The 22282-nt window shown below is 47.1% G+C and overlaps 1 protein-coding gene across 3 annotated transcripts in view; it reads right to left on the bottom strand.

Annotated features, from left to right (window-relative positions):
* The window catches only part of DGKQ (diacylglycerol kinase theta), a 224058-nt gene that overhangs the window by 89102 nt on the left and 112674 nt on the right, over positions 1-22282 (bottom strand). For all 3 annotated transcript variants that reach the window (XM_068105716.2, XM_068105715.2, XM_068105714.2), the window contains 3 exons: positions 17827-17927; positions 11781-12034; positions 766-856 (listed from right to left, as the gene is read on the bottom strand). In XM_068105716.2, coding sequence (XP_067961817.2) covers positions 766-856; positions 11781-12034; positions 17827-17927 — 446 coding nt within the window. The remainder of the gene's footprint in view (positions 1-765; positions 857-11780; positions 12035-17826; positions 17928-22282) is intronic.

A 22282-nucleotide genomic window follows, 5' to 3' on the forward strand; every position in this document is an offset into this window, starting at 1 on the left:
CCACACATACACACGTACACACAAACACACATATACCGACTACAGCTCTGCCACACACACACATACACCGACTACAGCTCTGCCACACATACACAAATACACACATACACCGACTGCAGCTCTGCCACACATACACACATACACTGACTACAGCTCTGCCACACATACACACATACATACACACATACACCGACTACAGCTCTGCCACACATACACACATACACACATACACACATACACCGTCTACAGCTCTGCCACACATACACAAATACACAAAAACACACATACACACATACACGGACTACTGCTCTGCCACACATACACACATACACAAAAACACACATACACCGTCTACAGCTCTGCCACACATACACACATACACAAAAACACACATACACACATACACCGACTACAGCTCTGCCACACATACACACATACACCGTCTACAGCTCTGCCACACATACACAAATACACAAAAACACACATACACGGACTACTGCTCTGCCACACATACACACATACACAAAAACACACATACACCGTCTACAGCTCTGCCACACATACACACATACACAAAAACACACATACACACATACACTGACTACTGCTCTGCCACACATACACAAATACACACGTACACACATACACACGTACACGCGTACACACGTACACACGTACAGACATACACACGTACACACGTATACCGACAATGGCACCGTCACATGCACACCAATCTCTAAAGCTCAAGGTCACGAGATTCGTCACCTGTCGGCCCAGCTGCTGTAGGACCTGTTCCACCACGGCTTGCACAGTCGATCGCTGGTCCACACAGATAGACAGGTACGCCACACCTTTGCTGCAACACAATGTCAAGTACAATGGCTGAGTAAAAGGGTGTCGGTCACAGGGTGTGATTACCATGGAAAACGAGGAAATTGGGAAAATAGGTTCCTTGAGAACTAGACTAAAGGTGAAGTAAACATTCTCATTTACTAGGTTGGGATGAAAGTGCATTTAATTGCTTCAGATATGAATACGAACGTAACAGGAATTTTGGCTGGCAGGGTAGCTCGGAGTTCAGGTACCGCAGCCAAGTTGTTCAGGCTGGTTTAATGGTCAACTAAACCACATGTCCATGATCACAAATTGTCATGATTATGGTTATGGTTTTTGTGGGCAGATCATTGCATCTGAGAGCACCTTGATCTTGGTACATGATCTTAGACCAGTTGGTCTCCTCGTGTTTCTTTACGGATGTTAACGATTCCAGAGTATCAGTCGAAAAGAGAAGACCGTGGTGTGTTGGTAATTGACTCAAAATTGAAAAAAAAAAAATGAGCAAAGAGTGCAGAAGATTCATACAGTCTAAATTAATCAGTGAATCAGTGAAAGAGGCAACACCGGCCTCAAAATTACAATAGTGAAGCGCGGTGCTACGCGCGCTTACTTGTATAACAAGAAGGAAGCGGATAACGCGGTAAGTTTAAGAGTCTTTATTATAAGAGCTCAACTGTAGCACTCGAGCGCTCCGGGCTGCGCACCCGGTGTATATCCCGCGGACACGCCTACCCCTCGGGCGTGGCCGCCGCCCACTTGGTGCGTGGAATGATGCCCTCACGCCAGTGAGCTTTCGTGTCCGCCACACGCGCCCCCCCAGAATTCCCACGCACCTGGAGGGCCAGTTTGCGGGGCAAACGGATGACCCGGCCGAAGCGCCCTCTGGCGACCAGCGGCGTCCGGGGTGCAGGGATGCCTCCGGCTGCAACCGGGATGGGTGCAGGACCGGGGGGCGGCGTGCCGGCGGGCCTGGGCGGTGCCGGGGGTCCGCCTGCAGGGGGGCGGCCCCGACGCGGGGGCCGAGCCACCGGCGGTGGGTGGTCCACGTCGAGGTGGGCCGGCTTGAGGCGATCCACCGAGACGCGGTCGGGAGTACCGCCGATGTCCAAGGTGAAATGTTTCACCCCGGTCTCCAGCACGCGGAAAGGCCCGTCGTACGGGGGCCGCAGTGGTGTCCGGTGGGCGTCGTGCCGGATGAAGACGTACTCCGTGGTGTGAAGCTCCGGGGCGACGTGTGTAGGCGGGTGCCCGTGGTGCGCCGTCGGCACCGGGGCGAACCTCCGGGCTGTCTCCTGCAGCGTGGAGCGCTCCTGTGCCGCGGACCATGGTGCCGTGGGGTCGGGGAGGAACGCGCCCGGCACCCGCAGCGGTTGTCCGAAGACCAACTCCTCCGCGGATGCGCGCAGGTCGTCCTTGGGCGCCGTCCAGAGGCCCAGCAGGACCCAGGGGAGCCTGTCGACCCAGCCGCCATCGCGGAGGGTAGCCCGGAGCGCGGCCTTCAACGAGCGGTGCAACCGCTCGCACAGGCCGTTGGCCTGGGGGTGGTAGGCCGTGGTTCGGTGCAGCTGGACCCCGAGCCCCCGCGCGACCGCCCCCCAGAGCTCCGAGGTGAACTAGGGGCCGCGGTCGGACGAGATGTCCGAGGGGGCGCCGAACCGGGCGACTCAGGTGGCGATGAACGCCTGTGCGATGTCCACCGCCGTCGTCGCCGCCAAAGGCACGGCCTCCGGCCACCGGGTGGTGTGGTCCACCATTGTCAGGACGTGGGTGAAACCCCGCAAGGGGGGCAGAGGTCCCACCAGGTCCACGTGTACGTGGTCGAACCTTCGTCCCGGCACCGTGAACGGGGCCAATGGGGCCTGGGTGTGCCGGTGCACCTTCGCGCGCTGGCACGCGAGGCACGTCCTGGTCCAGCCGCGGACGGCCTTCCGGAGGCCATGCCAGACAAACTTGTCGGCGACCAACCTCTGGGAGGCCTTCGTGCCCGGGTGGGACAGGCTGTGGATGGCGTCAAAAACCTGGCGCTGCCAGCTCGCGGGCACGATGGGGCGAGGCCGCCCGAGGGAGACATCGCACAAGAGGGCTGCGCCGTCGAACGGCACCTCGGTGACGCGGAGGCCCGTGACGGCGGTCCGCAAGGCCTGGACGCCGGGGTCGGTGGCCTGGTCCGCCGCCATCTGGGCATAGTCGATGCCAAGGTGGACGGCGTGGGCGACGGACCGGGAAAGGCAATCCGCCACCGGGTTGTCCTTCTCCGCGACGTGCCGGATGTCCATGTGTCACGAGCGTCCACCGTGAGGCCGAACGTGGCGAGGAGGAGATGCTTGATCGCCTCGTACCTGCCGTCGGCCGGTGGGTTCCTCAGGACCGACACGACGCGGGCGGCCGTGCCGGGCCCGAGGGAGGCGACCACGTGGCAGTACATGGTCTCGTCCACCGTGATGCCTCGAAGTCGGAACTGGGCTTCCGCCTGCAGGAACCATACTTCAGCTTGCGCCTCCCAGAACTCGGAGAGTTTGATCGTAACCGCGTTGTTTGCCATTGCGATGGCATATTCGGTCGGTCAGCGACGGCTGATCCAACATCGGAGGGTCACCAATTAAGCGCGGTGCTACGCGCGCTTACTTGTATAACAAGAAGGAAGCGGACAACGCGGTAAGTTTAAGAGTCTTTATTATAAGAGCTCAACTGTAGCACTCGAGCGCTCCGGGCTGCGCGCCCGGTGTATATCCCGCGGCCACGCCTACCCCTAGGGCGTGGCCGCCACCCACTTGGTGCGTGGAATGATGCACTCACGCCAGTGAGCTTTCGTGTCCGCCACAATAGCATATATATAAGTTCAAAACACACCTGGTCACAAGTGTGCCGCACTGACCGGGTCCTCAGTCGAGGTCCTCAGCATCATGCCGTTTCGGCCCTTCAACCTCGATTCGGTCAGCTAAGGTGGGCCAGCAGGGGCACATACACATCCACATGCAGCAACAGCACCTGGATGCATACATACCCCCACCCCCAGCCAGTGCGAACAACAACAACAACAACAACAACAACACCTCCACATCCAGAATCCACAGCACCAAACAAACATGGTGGAACACTCAAACACCCACCTTTATACCGTTCACCACTCACCAAAAAACACACCAGATCATTTATACACACACATACACACCCATACACACACATACACACACAACACCAACCAACCAACCACCTAACCCTTACATCATACACCACTCAACACACAAAAACACACACTCATGCACAAATTAATTCATGCAAAAACACACTCTCACCCACTCACTCATATACACAAAATAAGAAGTAATAATGGTAACAAAAAAACCCCCCAAAAAACCACACACAACCAACCTACACCGTTCGACGTGCCTCCGTAAACTTCCTCCATATCCAAAATGAGCCTTTCAAAAAAACCTGGGCCACCTTGTCACACATCCTCCTTCTTTCTGTCCCACACTCCCAGCTGAGCAAGAAATGCAGAAAAGGAATTGCCAATATACCCTCTGCACCCCACCTCAAATGGCTGACACGAAACTCGCCAACCCTTCTCCCGGCATTCTGCCTCCAGCTCACTGTACTTTCCTCTCTTCCTCTCGTGCACCTCCTCCTTGTTCTCTTCCCAAGGTACCGACAACTCCCCTAAGATGACCTGTCTTGTTGCACTTGACCAAATGACAATGTCAGGCCGCAACCTTGTCACACAAATCTCCTCTGGGAATACCAATTGTGGCTTTAGGTCTGCCACCACCTGCCAATCACAAGCATCTGACAGCCCTCTTGCTTTCCACCTCCTCCTCTTTCCACCTCTTACCACTTGGCCCTCTTTGACAAACCACACCTCTCCCCCATCAGTCTCCTTCTCCACTCTTCTCTGTCTCTCGATCTCAGCACCTCTTGTTGCACCATCTGCACCACCACCGCCAGCACCTGATAATGTCGCCACCTGTATCTTCCTGCTGCCAATGCCACTGAGCATGCACTCAGTGCATGCTGCACCGTTCCCACACCTCCACACAAATAACATCTCTCCTCCTGCAACAACCCCCACAATCTCAAGTTGACTGGTGATGGAAGCACATCATACGTTGCCCGCAACAGGAAATTCAACAATATTGGCTCCATCCTCCAAATCTCTTGCCACTTCAATATCCTCACCCACACACCTTCCCACTTAGTCCAAGCACCTTGCTGTGCCTGACCGACTGCTTTCACATATCTCCCCTCCTCTTCCTTTTCATACAGTCTAGTCCCATACAGAAGATTCATACAGTCTAAATTAATCAGTGAATCAGTGAAAGAGGCAACACCGGCCTCAAAATTACAATCGCATAACATATATATATATATTGCTTATTTATTCCCGATGAATATTTTTTTTAATCCTTGAGGAATACAATGACGATGACGAGATGTGACATGGCGTGTACAAAAACTCAAGCAGCAGCACAACCTGGAACGGAAGAGGTGAGCTTGTGGAGGCTTAATGAGGGAGAAATTATCATGTGTGGATGGGGAATGAAATAAGGTGCTCATGACCAGCCATCCTCAAGCCCTGGAGGTGGGAGAGGGGTGGGGGGGGGATTGAACATATTGAGGAAGTTGTAGTCCAGATGTTGTTGTGTCATATCGTGGGAATTTCCTTTGGATTTTTTCCTATGAACCTTTTTGAAATGCTTTTTGCCTGAATTTTACAAAAATCATACTTGGCATTTTTTAGCAGCCATCTTGAACTTTAGCATTCAACGATATAGGATTTTTTGTATTTTTGTCCATTTGTAGTCTTTTTTCAGTTTCATTCTGGATATTCAGGTGCGGTACACCTAAATGTAGTTGTATATGTTCAGTGTACATTAAAATACAAGCTCTAAAGATGAACATTCAGACTATGGCATCTAATGTTGAAGGCCTTCCTGGGAAACAGAAAAACTTGGGGAATAACTGAACTGTGCCTCGGTGCCAAACCGTCGGTGAAGACTCAGTGATAAATCAACCAAAGGATACTTATTATGACATGTTGAATTCGGAGACATGCTGAATGGAGAAGGTGGATCAGACTTGGCAACGGTTGCTGGAGTGAGATGTGCATGGAAGAAGTTTCGGGAACTCAGTGGCGTGCTGCTGAGGAGGGGAGGGTCGTTGAAGCTGAAGGGAAAGGTGTGTGCTGCATGTGTGAGAAGTGTTATGATTTATGGGAGCGAGACATGGGTAATGAACGTAGAGCAGCAATGAAGGCTGGAAAGGGTGGAAATGCGAATGGTTCGGTGGATGTGTGGAGTATCGTTGAGAGAGAGGAAGACAAATGATGAATTGCAAAAGATGATGGGAATAGAGCCTGTGATTGATGCTGTGAAGAGGAACAGTTTGAGATGGTTTGGTCATGTGTTGAGGAAGGATGAAAGTGACTGGTTGAGATTGGATGGTTTTCAGGGCAATCGGATGTAAATTGACAATTTTTCATATGTAAATTTATCATTTTAGAAGTTTGACCTTGAGTTGACCTTTGACCTTTTGACCTCAAAATAGTTGGTTTGCCAATTCCATGATGCACCATGTAATTTCTGTTTAATTTTCAAGTTAATAGAATGAAAATTGATGATTTTAGAAGTTTGACCTAGCGTTGACAGTTGACCTTTTGACCTTAAAAAATAGTTGGTTTCCCAATTCAGTGAGGCACAATGCAAATGCTGTTAAATTTTCAAGTCAATTGGATGAAAATTGATGATTTTGGAAGTTTGACCTTAAGTTGATATTTGACCTTAAAAATAGTTGGTTTCCCAATTTAATGACAATATACAAATGCTTTTCAATTTTCGGAATTCAATGGAAAATGGCGATTTTAGAAATTTGACCTCCAGGTGACCTTTGACCTCAAAATCAATAGGTCTCTCAATTGTGACGACCTCTACAACTTAGTGAAGTTTCATGCTGATCGGTTTAGAATTGGGACCTGTAGGCGAGTGACAAACAGACAGAATAACGCACAAGACCGACTAACATACTTGAAAAATTTTCAATTTTGCAAGTAAAAAAATATATATAATAATAATTTTAAAAAATTGTCCTTCATGACATTTGTGATGAGGACAATGAAAGAGGTATTAACTTGATTGCTGCTGAAATGTAGTTTTACAGTCAACTGCAGGAAAAAATTGATTCTGGAGAATTTGTTCTCATTGAAGTAGATGAAGTGGATGAATTGATAAAGTTATCATTGACAACATACATCAAAGCCAAAGATACGGAAGTATTATGAAGGAATAAAACTTGGAGTGTGTTCAGTAACCTGTCGTAACGAAGTCCAAGATACAAGATCATATGCACGGTATGGAACTTACTCGTCCAAGTAATCCATCAAAGCCAACTTTTATTCATGCCTTCGCAGCTTGTGATACTGCAGTTGGTGATCCAGCACAGAAGAGTAGGAAAGAAGTTATTGTTATTTTCCATTGTGCTAAAATCATCAGAGAAGCTAGAGAGCGAGCACAATCATGAGGTACATTAAAGGGTCCCAAGGCTGTATTCCTCATGAGCTCCTGTTACTTCCGATTGTTCAGGGACACAATATTACTCCAACAGAAGTTCGCACAGAGGAAATTCGACATTGTTGAAGCAATTTAGCTCAACAGATAATCCAAGCACACAAGTCCAAAAGACAAATCTTGTGCAAGCCAAAATTGGTCTTCAGTGCCTTTCATAGCGTGTCTGAGACCCTTCTACCCTTAGCAATTGCTCTACATTCCTATTACTCAACTAGAGGTTTGTTTGTTTTTTGTATACCAAGTCGAGGCTCATGTAAGAGCTAACACATACAACATATAATAATGGGGGTGGGAGACAAGAGGGGGAGAAAGAAGGAAACACAACAACAGTAGAGGAACACAACAACCGGAGATCTGTGGAAGAGAGAGGGCTGGGGATAACAAGATGGACACTACAAAGACTTTCAGGAATGAAGTCGGAGATTGAAAGAGTTGGATTTGGGGTGTTTTAACGGGGATAGAAAAGATGAAGGTTTTGGATAGGGGAAGATAAGAGATGGTGGTGAACAGCTGTTTTAAAGACCTGGAGGGAGGAGAAGGATTGAAGAATGTGTGGGAGTTTGTTCCAGAGGTGGGAAAAAAGAGGAATGAAAGAGTGAAGGTGAGCAGAGTGTCTTGATTTTGGTAGTTTCAGCATGAGAGGGTTTCTGACAGACCTTGTGTGTCCTGCAGGAATATTTGGGGGACAGAGCACAGCCAAAGCTGGGGGAGCTAGGCCGGAGAGGAGTCGGTAGAAGCCAAAGACCACCAACCTGCCTGCGGTGAGTGAGTGAAAGGCCCTCAGAATCATCTTCATTGTGGGAGATTCCAATGATTCTGAACGCTTTGGTTTCAACAGCGTGAAGCCGAGCTAGGTGTGAGGCAGGAGCACCAGCCCAGAGGGGAGAACAGTATTCCATTGGGCTGCGGATGAAAGCCTTGTATGTGGTGAGGAGCTCAGGTGTGCCAAGGAAGGACTTCGCACGACGGAGGACGCCCAGTCTGTGACTACCTTTGGTGGCCAGCTTGGAAATGTGGTTTTCCCAGGAAAGATCATGGAAGATAGTGAGACCCAAAAGCTTGAGTGACAGAACGTCTTCGAAAGGATTGTTGAGAAAATCTCCTCTTCGGGTTCCTCTGGCAAGGAAGCGTTCTTCGCGCTCTCCACATCATCAAAGTTAAGTATTTTTCCCATTTGTGTCTTTGTCAAATTTCCACTGGTTATTTTCCTGTGTATGTGTTACTGTGTGTTTCTAGTTCGATCTTGGTTTTGTAATTCGTGCAAACTTGTGTGTCGTCGTATTTTGTTTGCACAGCCTGGTCCCTCGAGGCTTCCCTCCCCCAGTCGGTATTTGTAAACTTAAGTTCTTTCCTTCGCTGTATTTGATTTTTCTTCAATTTTCTTTTCTCCACATAACTTCCACGAACATCTGACCCTTTGTCTAACGTTTTAAATACAAAAAATAAAAACAATTATTTTTTCTTATTATTTACTTCTCTCCTCACGGTCCCCGCCCACGATCACGTGCGTTTTGTCTCACCCCGCCCAATTTATCTCCGTTTTCTTCCACCTCTCCAGCCAATACTCTCCAGCCTTTTTGTCAATCCTAGACTGATTCTGCAACGAGACCAGGCGGCATCAGCCCACAGGTCATAAAATCCTGCTCTGCCGCTCTATCTCAACCTCTCTCTGTTCTCTTCGCCCTCTCTTTTGCTCAAGGTCATCTGCCATCAGCTTGGAAATCAGCCAACATTACCGCTTTACACAAAAAAGGTGCAAAAACGGATCCTTGCAACTACAGACCAATCAGCCTGCTCCAAATTATCAGCAAAGTCATGGATTCCATCATTGCTCCGGATATCAAATCTTTCCCCTTCTCCAATGGCTTGATCTCTGATCATCAATTTGGTTTCAGACCAGGTCACTCTACTCTGGACATGCTGCTTCTGCTGTCTCAACAATGGATGGAGGTCCTCAATGCCAAACAGGAAATTAGAGCTGTTTCCCTTGACATATCATGCACCTTCGATACGGTCTGGCACCCTACTCTGCTCACCAAACTCTCCTCCGATGGTATCCATGGAAATCTCCACGCATGGCTTGCGGAATTCCTCTCTGGTCGCAGTCAACGTGTGGCCCTGAATGGATTTCTCCACATGCCTCCAGTATAATGAAGATGCCTTTTCACAAACTCCATACAAGTTTTAGATACATCTTTTTCAGCCATGACATCTTGAACAGAGCAGAAAGAGGATGTGAAAGAGCTGCACAGCAGCCTTTTAGGACACGAGAGCTTATGCCATCTGGTCCAGTTGTAAAATCTCAGTCAAAGGTTGTGTGAAACATCGAGAGTGATGAGTTGGGTAAGTAAACTTAGGAAGCAAAGGAAAAGTTTTGAGAAAGGAAACTAGGTTGAAAGTTCAATCTTTAGGTTGGAGGACAGATGTTGTTTTCTGGCTCTCCTAAGAGTGGTGGCATATTTGTTGTGGGCTTTGTGTAGTAATCTGAGATTGCCTGCAGTTGGGTCTGCTTTCCAGGAAGAGAAAGCAAGTTGTTTCAAAGTAACTGCCTCACCACAGAATTCAGTGTACCATGGGAGGGAAGAAGGGTAGGATAAATGAAGATGAGATGGGATGGATGTGTTCATAAGAGAACAGGTTTCTGGGAAAATTCCCAGGCTGAGGTATATCAGGGGCGGCAGATATCGGAGACCAGTCCTGAAGTGAGATAACAGGTTACATACAGTTCCCTACCATTTGGCCTGAGTGAATTGCTGACTTTCTGGTGCTGGGCCAGTTCTGTAGACAGAGAGATGTTTACTCTTACAAGCATTAATCTGGTCACAGATCATTCAATTGGAGCAGTGGAGGAACAGGAGATGTCAGCAGGAAAATTTGTCATTACCAGGTCCAGAAAGTTCAAGGATTGAGTCTGGCCCATGGAGTGACATAAGTCCTTTGCTGCAATGTTGTGGCTCGTTGAAGTGGTAACAACACCCAGCCAATTGGAAAGGTGACACTTGAAGTCACCACATATGAGGAAGAGAGTTGAGGTGGGTGGTAAGAGTTTGTTCATATTGGCAGAGCGAGACAGAGAGAAGAGAGAAGAGAGAAGAGAGAGAGAAGAGAGAGAAGAGAGAGAAGAGAGAGAAGAGAGAGAAGAGAGACAGAGAGAGTGAGAGAGAGTGAGACAGAGTGAGAGTGAGAGTGAGAGTGAGAGTGAGAGTGAGAGTGAGAGTGAGAGTGAGTGAGAGTGAGAGTGAGAGTGAGAGAGAGAGTGAGAGAGAGAGAGAGAGGGAGAGAGAGTGAGAGAGAGTAGGAAGCGAGGAGAAAGTCGGATGGATGGATGGGCGTCAACGGATGGATGCCTGGCAGTGGAGACTAAAGTTGCTGTTGGGATAAAACTGAACTGATGATGACAAAGATTACTTAAAGTTGAATCACGAAAAATATGCAAAGACAGAAGCAATATTTTCTTCATTTCTGAATGAAATCATCACCGGTAGCCATGGTAGCCCAACGTAAATATTGTGTGTGTGTGTGTGTGCGTGCGTGCGTGCGTGTGTGTGTGTTTAAGCCCAATACCATTTTTTGGTACCCCACCTGCATGCATAGCGACTCAGGTTAAATAAATCTGTAAATAAAAAGACATCTTGCCACACTTTTGTTCAAACTATGGCAAATAAAAAATAACAAGCGTTACGCCTCGGTCCCCCTTCAGTGAAGTGAGTTGACAAAGAGGAAGACGCAAGGTGGCCATCTTGGAGTTTGACGTGGCGACCCAATTTTCAATAGTATTCTTCCTTATGCCTAGATACACCCACACACCAGATTAGAAGTTGGTACTTCGCTTATTTTTCAAGATATTCCGCTCACAAGGTTCACACATACATGGCGGCGGCCATCTTGGATTTTGACGTGGCGACCCAATTTTCAGTAGCGTTCTTTATTATGCGTAGATACGCCCACACACCAGATTAGAAGTTAGTAGTTCGTTTATTTTTCAAGATATTTCGCTCACAAGGTTCAGACATACATGGCGGTGGCCATTTTGGATTTTGACGTGGGTTGCACCCACACACCAAATTATAATTCGGTCCTTCACTTACGCACGCACGTACGCACGCACGCACGCACGGACGGACGGGAAAAACAATAGTCCCCCTTTCGCTCTGCGGTGCGACGGGGGACAAAAAAGGCATTGTCCACCCAAAATGTAGAATCTGTGGGAATTCACAAGTGGATTCTTAGATAGAGTAGAAAACTACAATGGAGAAATCTCTCTGTGGTCTCAAATGTACAATTAAGAAGCCCTCAGATGTTGGTCTTTGGGACCGCTGGTTTAACATTTCTATGATGGCACCGAGAGCACAAGACCCAACACACTTCCTCTACCAGCCTCACCACAACCAGTCGGTGTATATCTTCAGCACCTCGGAGTCCAAAGCCTTGCAGCGGATAGTGTAGGCTTCGGACGCGACGTCTCCAAAAGGTTGCCGGATAGTCCCGGTGGCGTCCCCGGGTGCTCCGGATTCCTGCGGGTGCCCGTTGCTGTATGGGTCACCTTCCTCCGAGGTGATGACTGCATCCTGCAAGAAGCTGTGCAGTTCATAGTTCTCAGCCTTTGACGACAGGTGGTATTCACGCAAAGCGGCCTCCTGTAGACCCATAGGGAACATGGGGGAATCAGTGGTACAACCGTACCAGCAATTATTTGTCATAAAACTGCTATAAAAGGAGCACTGTAGAGCTCAACATCCAAAAACGCCTGCTTAAGTTTCAAGACTCTCCAGTTTTTTGTGTGGTTGCTTTCTCCATACAATATATCATGAAAGAGCGAGGTGATGGGTATAAAAAGGTACCAAACTTAGTGTGCCAACACTTGTACACAACAAGAAAGGGACATTTTATGTGAGTAACCATATGCTCGGTACATCGGTTAAACCCAAAACAGGAAAGGAATGCCGTACGTTTCAAGTTTCACATCATAGCACGATGCACGTGAAGAAAAACGAGTGAAGAAAAATCTGGTAATGTAGGGCAGTTGTGTACACGTACGAGCCATCAAGAACAATGCAATATGGTGTTGTGGGAATGCTCTTAGAGGGCTAAATCTGCTTAGTATTGTTCATTTATTTTCTTTTACTCTCTATTTGAGTTAACCAAACCCAGACTTAATCTGCTTAACAGACTCTTTCCTCCTTCAAGATGTCTCCGATTCCTTGATATCTCTCCCTGGTTACTCCCTCCTACGGCATGACAGACCTGAGCCTCATCCTGGGGGTGGAGTTGCTATCTTTATCAAAAACTCCCTTCCTCACCCTCCCTGCACTGCCCTCTCTCCACCTATGGCTTGCGGATTCCTCTCTAGTCGTAGTCAACGTGTGGCCCTGAATGGGTTTCTCTCATTTCCCCTTCCTGTTCAGGCTGAAGTTCCCCAAGGCAGTGTTCTGGGCCCTGTGCTTTTTCTGGTCTTCATCAATGATCTCTCTGACTCTCTTGAAAATCCTCTCTATCTCTTTGCTGATGACTCCACTCTCTGTCGCTCCATTCCTCATCCCTCAGATTGGCAGTCTGCAGCCTCCTCACTCTCTGCAGACCTGGATAAAATCACAGACTGATCAAACAAGTGGAACATGTCTTTCAATCTTGACAAATCTCACACTCTCACTATGTCTCTCCGAAAAGACCGACTGGACAACCCTCCCATCCACTTTCTGAATAATCCTCTCCAAGAAGTTCTGTCACTCAAGCTTTTGGGTCTCACTATCTGCCATGATCTTTCCTGGAAAAACCACATTTCAAATCTGGCCTCCAAAGCCAGTCGCCGACTGGGCATCCTCCGTCGTGTGAAGTCCTTCCTTGGTACACCTGAGCGTCCCACCACATGCAAGGCTTTCATCCTCAGCTCAATGGAATACTGCTCTCCCCTCTGGGCTGGTGCTCCTGCCTCACACCTAGTGGAGTTATCATAACATGTCACGTGGTGCAACTCCTGATTCTACTTGGCATGTAATCAATAATTTCAGCACAAAATTAGCGAACGTTTTGGACGGAAAGAACAGTTAAAACAAATAATAAGTAGATACTTTAAATGGTAATTGATCCGTCGTGACAAAGGGAATCTGTAAAAGGGAATCCATTTCTCTAATGGTGGATCATTTACCATTTAAGTTATTCACTTCTAATTTGTCCTGATTCTACCTAGCTCATGTGAACAGCAACAGAGATATTCTTAACTCACCTTAAACAGAAACAAGTCGTTGTTGTTAACTCTCCATTCCACGCAACAAACTTTCACTTCACCATATTTTCCTCCTTTCTGGATCATGAGGATAAAGATGCATCTTCCTTCCCCTGTCTGATCGATTGGAACTGTCCCATGTTGAACAGCACGGAATCTTTGACATCCCAAAACTGACTTCAGAATTAAAAAGTACAATGATGACGAGATGTAAATATGACAGAGTCCACAAAGATGCACACGATTTAGCACTTCGCTCAGCGAAGATGAATAACAACATGGCGCCTTGCGGTCATGTGATCACATATCCTCCAATCACGATCGTTTTCACTGAAACCAAGTTTGCCGAACTCTGGTGTTATATGGCTCTGGGACTGCCGATGTTGGGAGGCTGAAGCAACAAGTGGAAATAACAAGAAAGGAAATGATTGAAAAGGGAAAGGGGAGATGAGAAGGAGGATGGAGGCACTGGGATCTGCAGGTACGAAGTTTTAGAATGGAGAGTGTGGAGGGGCGGGGGGAGGGGGGGAGCTAGTGAGTGGTCGTGAGGATAGTGACGGAAGACTTAAAGCTGATATTTATTTATTTTTGTATCATTTCATTGTTCGTTTTCTTTGTTTATAGTGAAAAACAAATTAATGAGTAATTGTAAATTAAATTAAAATGCTAGCTCGTCAAAAGTTATTAAAACTGACAGTTGTGTAAAACGCTCACATTTTATGGAATATTGTGATTTCTAAACAATTAATTATTCACAAGGCACATTTAATTTTCAATAGCATGCAACCTGGTTCGTACAAACTCTGTCATTTTTACACAACCAAATGTCAAAGTGTACCATTGAATGTCCACCGTGAATACCAACACCATGTTACCAATCTGGTTAGTCATCTCCCTGTGGAATCACACACCATGTTACCAATCTGGTTAGTCATCTCCCTGTGGAATCACACACCATGTTACCAATCTGGTTAGTCATCTCCCTGTGGAATCACACACCATGTTACCAATCTGGTTAGTCATCTCCCTGTGGAATCACACACCATGTTACCAATCTGGTTAGTCATCTCCCTGTGGAATCACACACCATGTTACCAATCTGGTTAGTCATCTCCCTGTGGAATCACACACCATGTTACCAATCTGGTTAGTCATCTCACTGTGCAATCACACACCATGTTACCAATATGGTTAGTCACCTCCCTGTGGAATCACACACCATGTTACCAATCTGGTTAGTCATCTCCCTGTGGAATCACACACCATGTTACCAATCTGGTTAGTCATCTCACTGTGGAATCACACACCATGTTACCAATCTGGTTAGTCATCTCCCTGTGGAATCACACACCATGTTACCAATCTGGTTAGTCATCTCACTGTGGAATCACACACCATGTTACCAATCTGGTTAGTCATCTCCCTGTGGAATCACACACCATGTTACCAATCTGGTTAGTCATCTCACTGTGGAATCACACACCATGTTACCAATCTGGTTAGTCATCTCCCTGTGGAATCACACACCATGTTACCAATCTGGTTAGTCATCTCCCTGTGGAATCACACACCATGTTACCAATCTGGTTAGTCATCTCCCTGTGGAATCACACACCATGTTACCAATATGGTTAGTCACCTCCCTGTGGAATCACACACCACGATATGCATTTCTGTTCCTGGTGGTTACCTCATATACATATCAACATCGATATTTTCAAGTGTTTGTGTGCCTGTATTTGTGTTGGTGTGTTTGTGAGTTATTCTTTCACGGCTGAACCATGGCATCTAGAGGCCCCAAAGTTTGGGTGTATGTACTTTAGAATCTGGGCAAAGTTTTAAGCGACCACATGTTGACCTTGACGTCCATTTTAAGGCCACTATGGAGCGTATATTGGGATGTGCGGTCAGGTAGTGCTGTCATCGGACTGCAGGCAATAGGTAACCCCTATGGGACCAATAACTCCATCGCATTTCATTGTCCAACACGTCCCAAAACCACAGCCGGGAAAATCTCATCAAGCCGGGTAGCGCCGTGTACCCCTCTCGGCCAGCAGGGACAGCGCCACATAGTCCCTGCTTGTGGGGACATAATTGCAGAAATGGTTAAGCATTGTGTAAAAAGGGCGTAAAAGCATCGCAAAAAGCATCGCAAAGCGGGCGTAACCCGTCAGCCCATGCATGGTGAAAGGAAGCATTGATGATAATTTGTTATTTGAAGCGAAGTTGTATACCGAGTAGGAACTGCAAGTAATGAAATTTTCGCCCATGAACCCATTAACCCATTTCACGCCCATGAACCTTCCTCTACTCAACCCCAACACACACTGCAAAAATGGATTTAATCGGACAAGTCGTTCTGCTCGAAATTGACAGAATCCAATTTCAAGATGGCTACCGTGGCGGCCATATTGAAAATCGCAGCACGCCCATTTTCGAAAGGCACCTTCCTCGACTCAACCCCAACACACACTGCAAAAATGGATTTAATCGGACAAGCCATTCTGCTCGAAATTGACGGAAACCAATTTCAAGATGGCTGCCGTGGCGGCCATATTGAAAATCACAGCGCACCCATGAACCTTCCTCTACTCAACCTCAACACACACTGCAAAAATGGATTTAATCGGACAAGCCATTCTGCTCGAAATTGACAGAAACCAATTTCAAGATGGCTGCCATGGTGGCCATATTAACAAGCGTTACGCCTAGGTCCCCGTCGGTGAAGTGATGCGAGTTGACAAAGTGGAAGACGCAAGGCGGCCATCTAGGATTTTGACGTGGCGACCCAATTTTCAATAGCGTTCTTCCTTATGCGTAGATACACCCACACACCAGATTAGAAGTTGGTACTTCACTTATTTTTCAAGATATTTTGCTCACAAGGTTCAGACATACATATGGTGGCGGCCATCTTGGATTTTGAGGTGGCGACCCAATTTTCAATAGCATTCTTCCTTATGTCCAGATACACCCACACACCAGATTAGAAGTTAGTAGTTCGTTTATATTTCAAGATATTTTGCTCACAAGGTTCAGACATATAGATGGTGGTGGAAATCTTGGATTTTGAGGTGGCGACCCAATTTTCAATAGCTTTCTTCCTTATGCCTAGATACACCCACACACCAGATTAGAAGTTGGTACTTCGCTTATTTTTCAAGATATTCCGCTCACAAGGTTCAGACATACATGGCGGCGGCCATCTTGGATTTTGACGTGGGTTGCACCCACACACCAAATTCGAATTCGGTCCTTCGCTTACGCACGCACGCACGTACGGACGCACACACACACACACACACACACACGCACGCACGTACGGACGCACACACACACACACACACACACACACACACACACACACACACACACACACACACACACGGACGGAGGGGACAACCATCGTCCCCCTTTCGCTCCGCAGTGCGACGGGGGACAAAAATCGCAGTGCACCCATTTTCGAAAGGCACCTTCCTCTACTAAACCCCAACACACACTGCAAACATGGATTTAATCGGACAAGCCGTTCTCCTTGAAATTGACCGAAACCAAAAGTTGACGGACGCCCGGACGCCCAGACGACCGACGCCCGTGACGACAATACCCATTGGGCTGAGGGGTGAAAAGTGCTGACAATTGACCACACCGTTGCGGCCTCACCATTGTGTGCTTTTCTACGAGAATCTCCACTTTCACTCACACACGTTTTGTTTGCACACGCTGCTTGGTCGTGCATTTCCTAACGTTCATTCACGTAGGTTTTCTGGTACAGGAGACGACGCCGACGGCAGACGGCTGAACCACCATCCTCAGAGCTGTCCTTTTCCTCATGAACTTCCTGCATCTCTGAATAATTCATGTGTGACGTATATTGCCCACAGATGAATATTGTCCGTTTACTTGTAGGCATTTTTTTCTGTGTGTACTTTCTTTCCTTTCCTTCCTCACTTTTTGGCTACACTTTGAAGAACAATGTAAAAAGTGTCATGGCGGGAGGTGGGTGGTAGTTGTGGTGGGGAGGAGGTAAGGAGGGGTCGGGGGATGTATTCACTCCAGTGTCAAAATAAATGGTATTCATCGGTCCTGGCATGGAAATACTACATCTAGCAAGAGCTAGTTCAATGCTAATTAAATAGATAGTTGAAAACAACGGTAACTTGCAAATGAAGTAAAAAAAATTCAGACTGTGCGAGCAATTCTTACCACAACCTCTCCCTCCTTGCATATCCTTGGTACAGAGATGTAGCGGAATTGTCCAGACCTTATTGCGTCGTCGCCATCAAATATTTTTAGGGTCTGTTTACCTGAAGAACATCAGACAAAACAAACACTTTAGCCAATCATTCAGAGGTGTGAGGGTTTTCTTGGGACATTTTGTTTGTGCCGCCAAGGAAATGTGAGGGAGGGACACATAGCCCTAACGAGGAGGTCAAATGTGTTATAACAGCTATATACTCAAGAAACTTGGATTTCAGATTAAACATGAATATGAGGCAGAAGGTCAGCTTGTATTTCTTGGTATTTCTATGTATACATGTTTTACCATTGCAGAACAATATAACTTTTTATGTTCAGTCCCCTCATTTTAGGTAAGCATAAGGATTGGAACAGATGACAAACAGGTGTTTCTTGTAACTCAGGTGTTTCTTGTTAAATTGATTGTTCACACATAAAAGAGCTGTGAATGTCCAGGCTTGGTTTTAGCTTTTGCGTTTGCCTTGAGAGTCTGCCTTTGAAGTCAGTAGACCGAAACCAACATGAAGACCAGTGAACTGTCTCGGATAGAAAAGCAAGTACTTTGGAAGATGAAAGAACAGAATAATTCAATTAGAACCAGAGCACAACAACTTGGTAGAGCAAATACAACAATTTGGAATATCTTGAAAAGGGAAGAAACCACTAGTGTACTTAGCAATAGACTACGGTGAGGTCGGACAAGGAAAACAACTGCAGTTGATAGAAAAATCATCAGAGCTGTGAAGAAAACCCTAAAACAACGGTCAGTGACATCAACAACAACCTCCAGAGTGCAGGGTGAAAATATCACAATCTACCGTTCGCAGAAGACTTTGACAGCAGAATTACAAAGGCTACACCGTAATATGCAAACCTCTCATCCACACCAAAAATAGAGGCCAGATTAGAATTTGCAAGAAGTGGAGGTGAGCCAGTGAGTTCTGGAACAACGTTTCATGGACAACTGAGACCAAGATAAACCAAAACCAAATTTATGGAAAGGCGAAAGTGTGGAGAAAGGAAGGAACTGCATATGAACCAAAGCATACTACCTCATCTGGGAAGAATGGTGAAGGTAGTGTCATGGCTTGGGTTCATGGATGCCTCAGGAACTGGCTCACTCATCTTTACTGATGATGTAATTAATTATGGCATCAGCAGAATGAATATCGAAGAAGAGACTTTCGCTTCTGGTTCTTCCGGCGAGGAAGCGTCCTTCAGAGCTCTGCACGTCATTAAAGTTAAGTATTTTCCCAATCATGTCGTTGTCAAATTTCTACTGGTTATTTTACTGTGTATGTGTTACTGTCTGTTTTTGGTTCGATCTTGGTTTTGTAATTCGTGCAAACTTGTGTGTAATTAGTCATTTTGTCCGCACCACGTGCTGCGGGGCCTGTCCCTCGAGGCAGGCTTCCATCCCCACGTTGGTATTTTGTAAACTTAACTTCATTCTTTTGCTATATTGCTTTTTTCTTTGATTTTCTTTTCACCCCTACCACCCCCGAGCATCTTACCCTTTATTTAAAATCTTTTTAAAAAATAATAATAATAATAAAAATAAAATCACAATAATTTCCTTCTTCGCCCATGACCATGTCTCGTCTCGCCCCACCCCCATCATCTCCTTTTTCTTCTACCTCTCCAGCCAATACTCACCTTTCCAATTCTAGTTTCCACCATACTCATTCAACCCTTTCTCCTTCTTTCTCAGATCCACACCCTCACTTCAGTGAATTTTCCCAGACAGGATTCACGGTTTTGTTTAAATATGTTTAAACTTTCCCCTTTGTTTAAACACATGAAAACCCACTTGGAGTTTGCAAAAAAGCACCTAAAGGACTCTCAGACTGTAAGAAACAAGATTCTGTGGGCTTTCATGTGTCTTTCACTGAGGAGAGGCTTCCGTCTGGCCACTCTGCCATAAAGCCCAGATCGGTGGAGTGTTGCAGTGATGGTTGTCCTTCTGGAGGTTTCTCCCATCTCCACACAGGATCTCTGGAGCTGGGCCAGAGTGACCATCGGGTTCTTGGTCACCTCTCTTACCAAGGCCCTTCTCCCCCAATTGCTCAGTTTGGCCGGGAAGCCAGCTCGAGGAAGAGTCCTGGTTGTTCCAAACTTCTTCCATTTAAGAATTGTGGAGGCCACTTTGCTCTTGGGAACCTTCAATGCAGCAGAGATTTTTTTGTAGGCTTCCCCAGATCGGTGCCTCGACACAATCCTGTCTCTGAGCTCTGCAGGCAGTACCTTCAACCTCATGGCTTGGTTTTTGCTCTGATATGCATTGTCAGCTGTGAGACCTTATACAGACAGGTGTGTGCCTGTCCAAATCATGTCCAATCAATTGAATTTACCATAGGTGGACTCCAATCAAGGTGTAGAAACATCTCAAAGATGATCAAGAGAAATGGGAGGCACCTGAGCTAAATTTCAAGTGTCATAGCAAAGGGTCTGAATACTTATGTCAATGTGATATTTCACTTTTTTCTTTTTAATAAATTTGCAAAACTTTCTAAAATCCTGTTTTCTCTTTGTCATTATGGGGTATTGAGCGTAGATTGATGAGGGAAAAAATGAATTTAAACGATTTCAGCACAAGGCTGCAACATAACAAAATGTGAAAAAAGTGAAGGGGTCTGTATACTTTCTGAATGCACTGTCGGGACATGGACGTTTCTTCTTCTTCGTCACGACATTTATTCGGAGCACACTACCTATACAATATTCTATCTGGCCCTAAGGTATTTCATTGCCTACTCCCCACAAACGTAACAATATCACTTTCAACTTAATTTATTCCTGTTCATGATGTGTGTGTATGTGTATATATATTGTTGCGGATCTCCCGAAGCCCGTTCCCGTTACAAAGGGGGGATCAAACCCCTTTTTCCCCCTGGGTCTTCGGGTCCACGAGACCGAATCGCCACTTCCGGAGGCAAGCGTGAAAAAGGGTAACGGGTCAACGTCACACGTACCTTTGACCCACGCTGCCCCGAAAGCGGGGACCGAGCCTCGCACAAACCACGCTTCATCGATTACGCCCGAGCGGTATGCGTATCACGTGACTTGCGCCGTTACCTTTCTATGGAACCCGATTCGAGCGGTTCTATTCGTACCATGCAAAGCCAATGGATGGAAAGGACGAAGACGGTCAAATCAGAGGAAGAACACGATTTATTATTATTTACAATGATAATGATGAAGGAAAGGGGGACACAGGGCAGAAGCTTAATCAGTCTTAACTTATCCCCAGACAAATGAGCCCAATCACTCACACGGGGAAATGGAAGAAGAGAAGGTTCGCGCGCCAAACGCGCCTTGCTGCCGGTCGCTCCCGGACAGCTCGCTCATGGTGTAGCCCTCTGGCGGTCACGGCACGTATCCAGGCGAAGGCAGGCAGGAGGAAATCGCGCGTCTGTGGCCCGGGAAAGGTCGTCCTCTCGAGCGCGCGATTAATACAGCACAGGGCGCAGGGCACGGGGAAAGTTCTTGTACAATAGGCATTTCAATTCCTCGTTTTGCAGCTCCACTCGCGTCCTCATGCTCAACCCAACTCACTCTCACGGGGAACTGTAAATCGTTTCACAGGGAACTGTAACTTGCACACGACTCTGACCGATAACTTCTCTTACTCAACTCGTGGGCTGCGCGACTCATCTGATCTCCGAACTGCCGTCTCGTTCTCTTTCTGCTTGACGTGCGTTCCCGTGCGCTCTCACCCGTTCTCAACTGAGGTGGGGGGACTCGGAGCAGGGTTATATGGCTCCGCCCCAGAGTCTCACTCAAATGTTCCAAACCACGCCTCTGCCGCAGTGGTAAGCCACTCCCCTCGAGCCCTGATTGGCGGCTCGTTCTTACCGACCACTCCTCCTGCCGCGCCTCCCTTCGGCCTCGGTCGATTTGTTCAGGCCTGCCGCGTGGCATTTCAGCGCCAAACCAAAAGCATCAAAGCAAAGCGCCAAAAGAACACCTAAGCTCACTGGCCTACTCAACGCAAAACTAAACACAGGAAAGGACTACGCTTACATTCACCAAGAAATAACTGAACTATTGCGAGGCTTCATGTTGTGGCAGGCACGTCTACCTATGAGGGGGAATTGACCTTTATTCCAAAACCACAACAATATATATATATAGGTCTTACATGACAAGTCCCCGCTACATGACAATGTAGCCACTCCTAATAACACAGACCATACTTACCACAGTCAAGCTATGGACCACCCCTCCCCTCCTTTCCTTTCCCCCATTCGACGTGAACGTGACACACACACACACACACACACACACACACACACACACACACACACACACACACACACACACACACACACACACACACACACACACACACACACACACACACACACACACACACACACACACACACACACACACACACACACACACACACACACACACACAC

Source organism: Myxine glutinosa, chromosome 2 (assembly GCF_964187855.1).
Source record: "Myxine glutinosa chromosome 2, kmMyxGlut1.1, whole genome shotgun sequence".
Lineage (NCBI taxonomy): Eukaryota > Metazoa > Chordata > Myxini > Myxiniformes > Myxinidae > Myxine > Myxine glutinosa.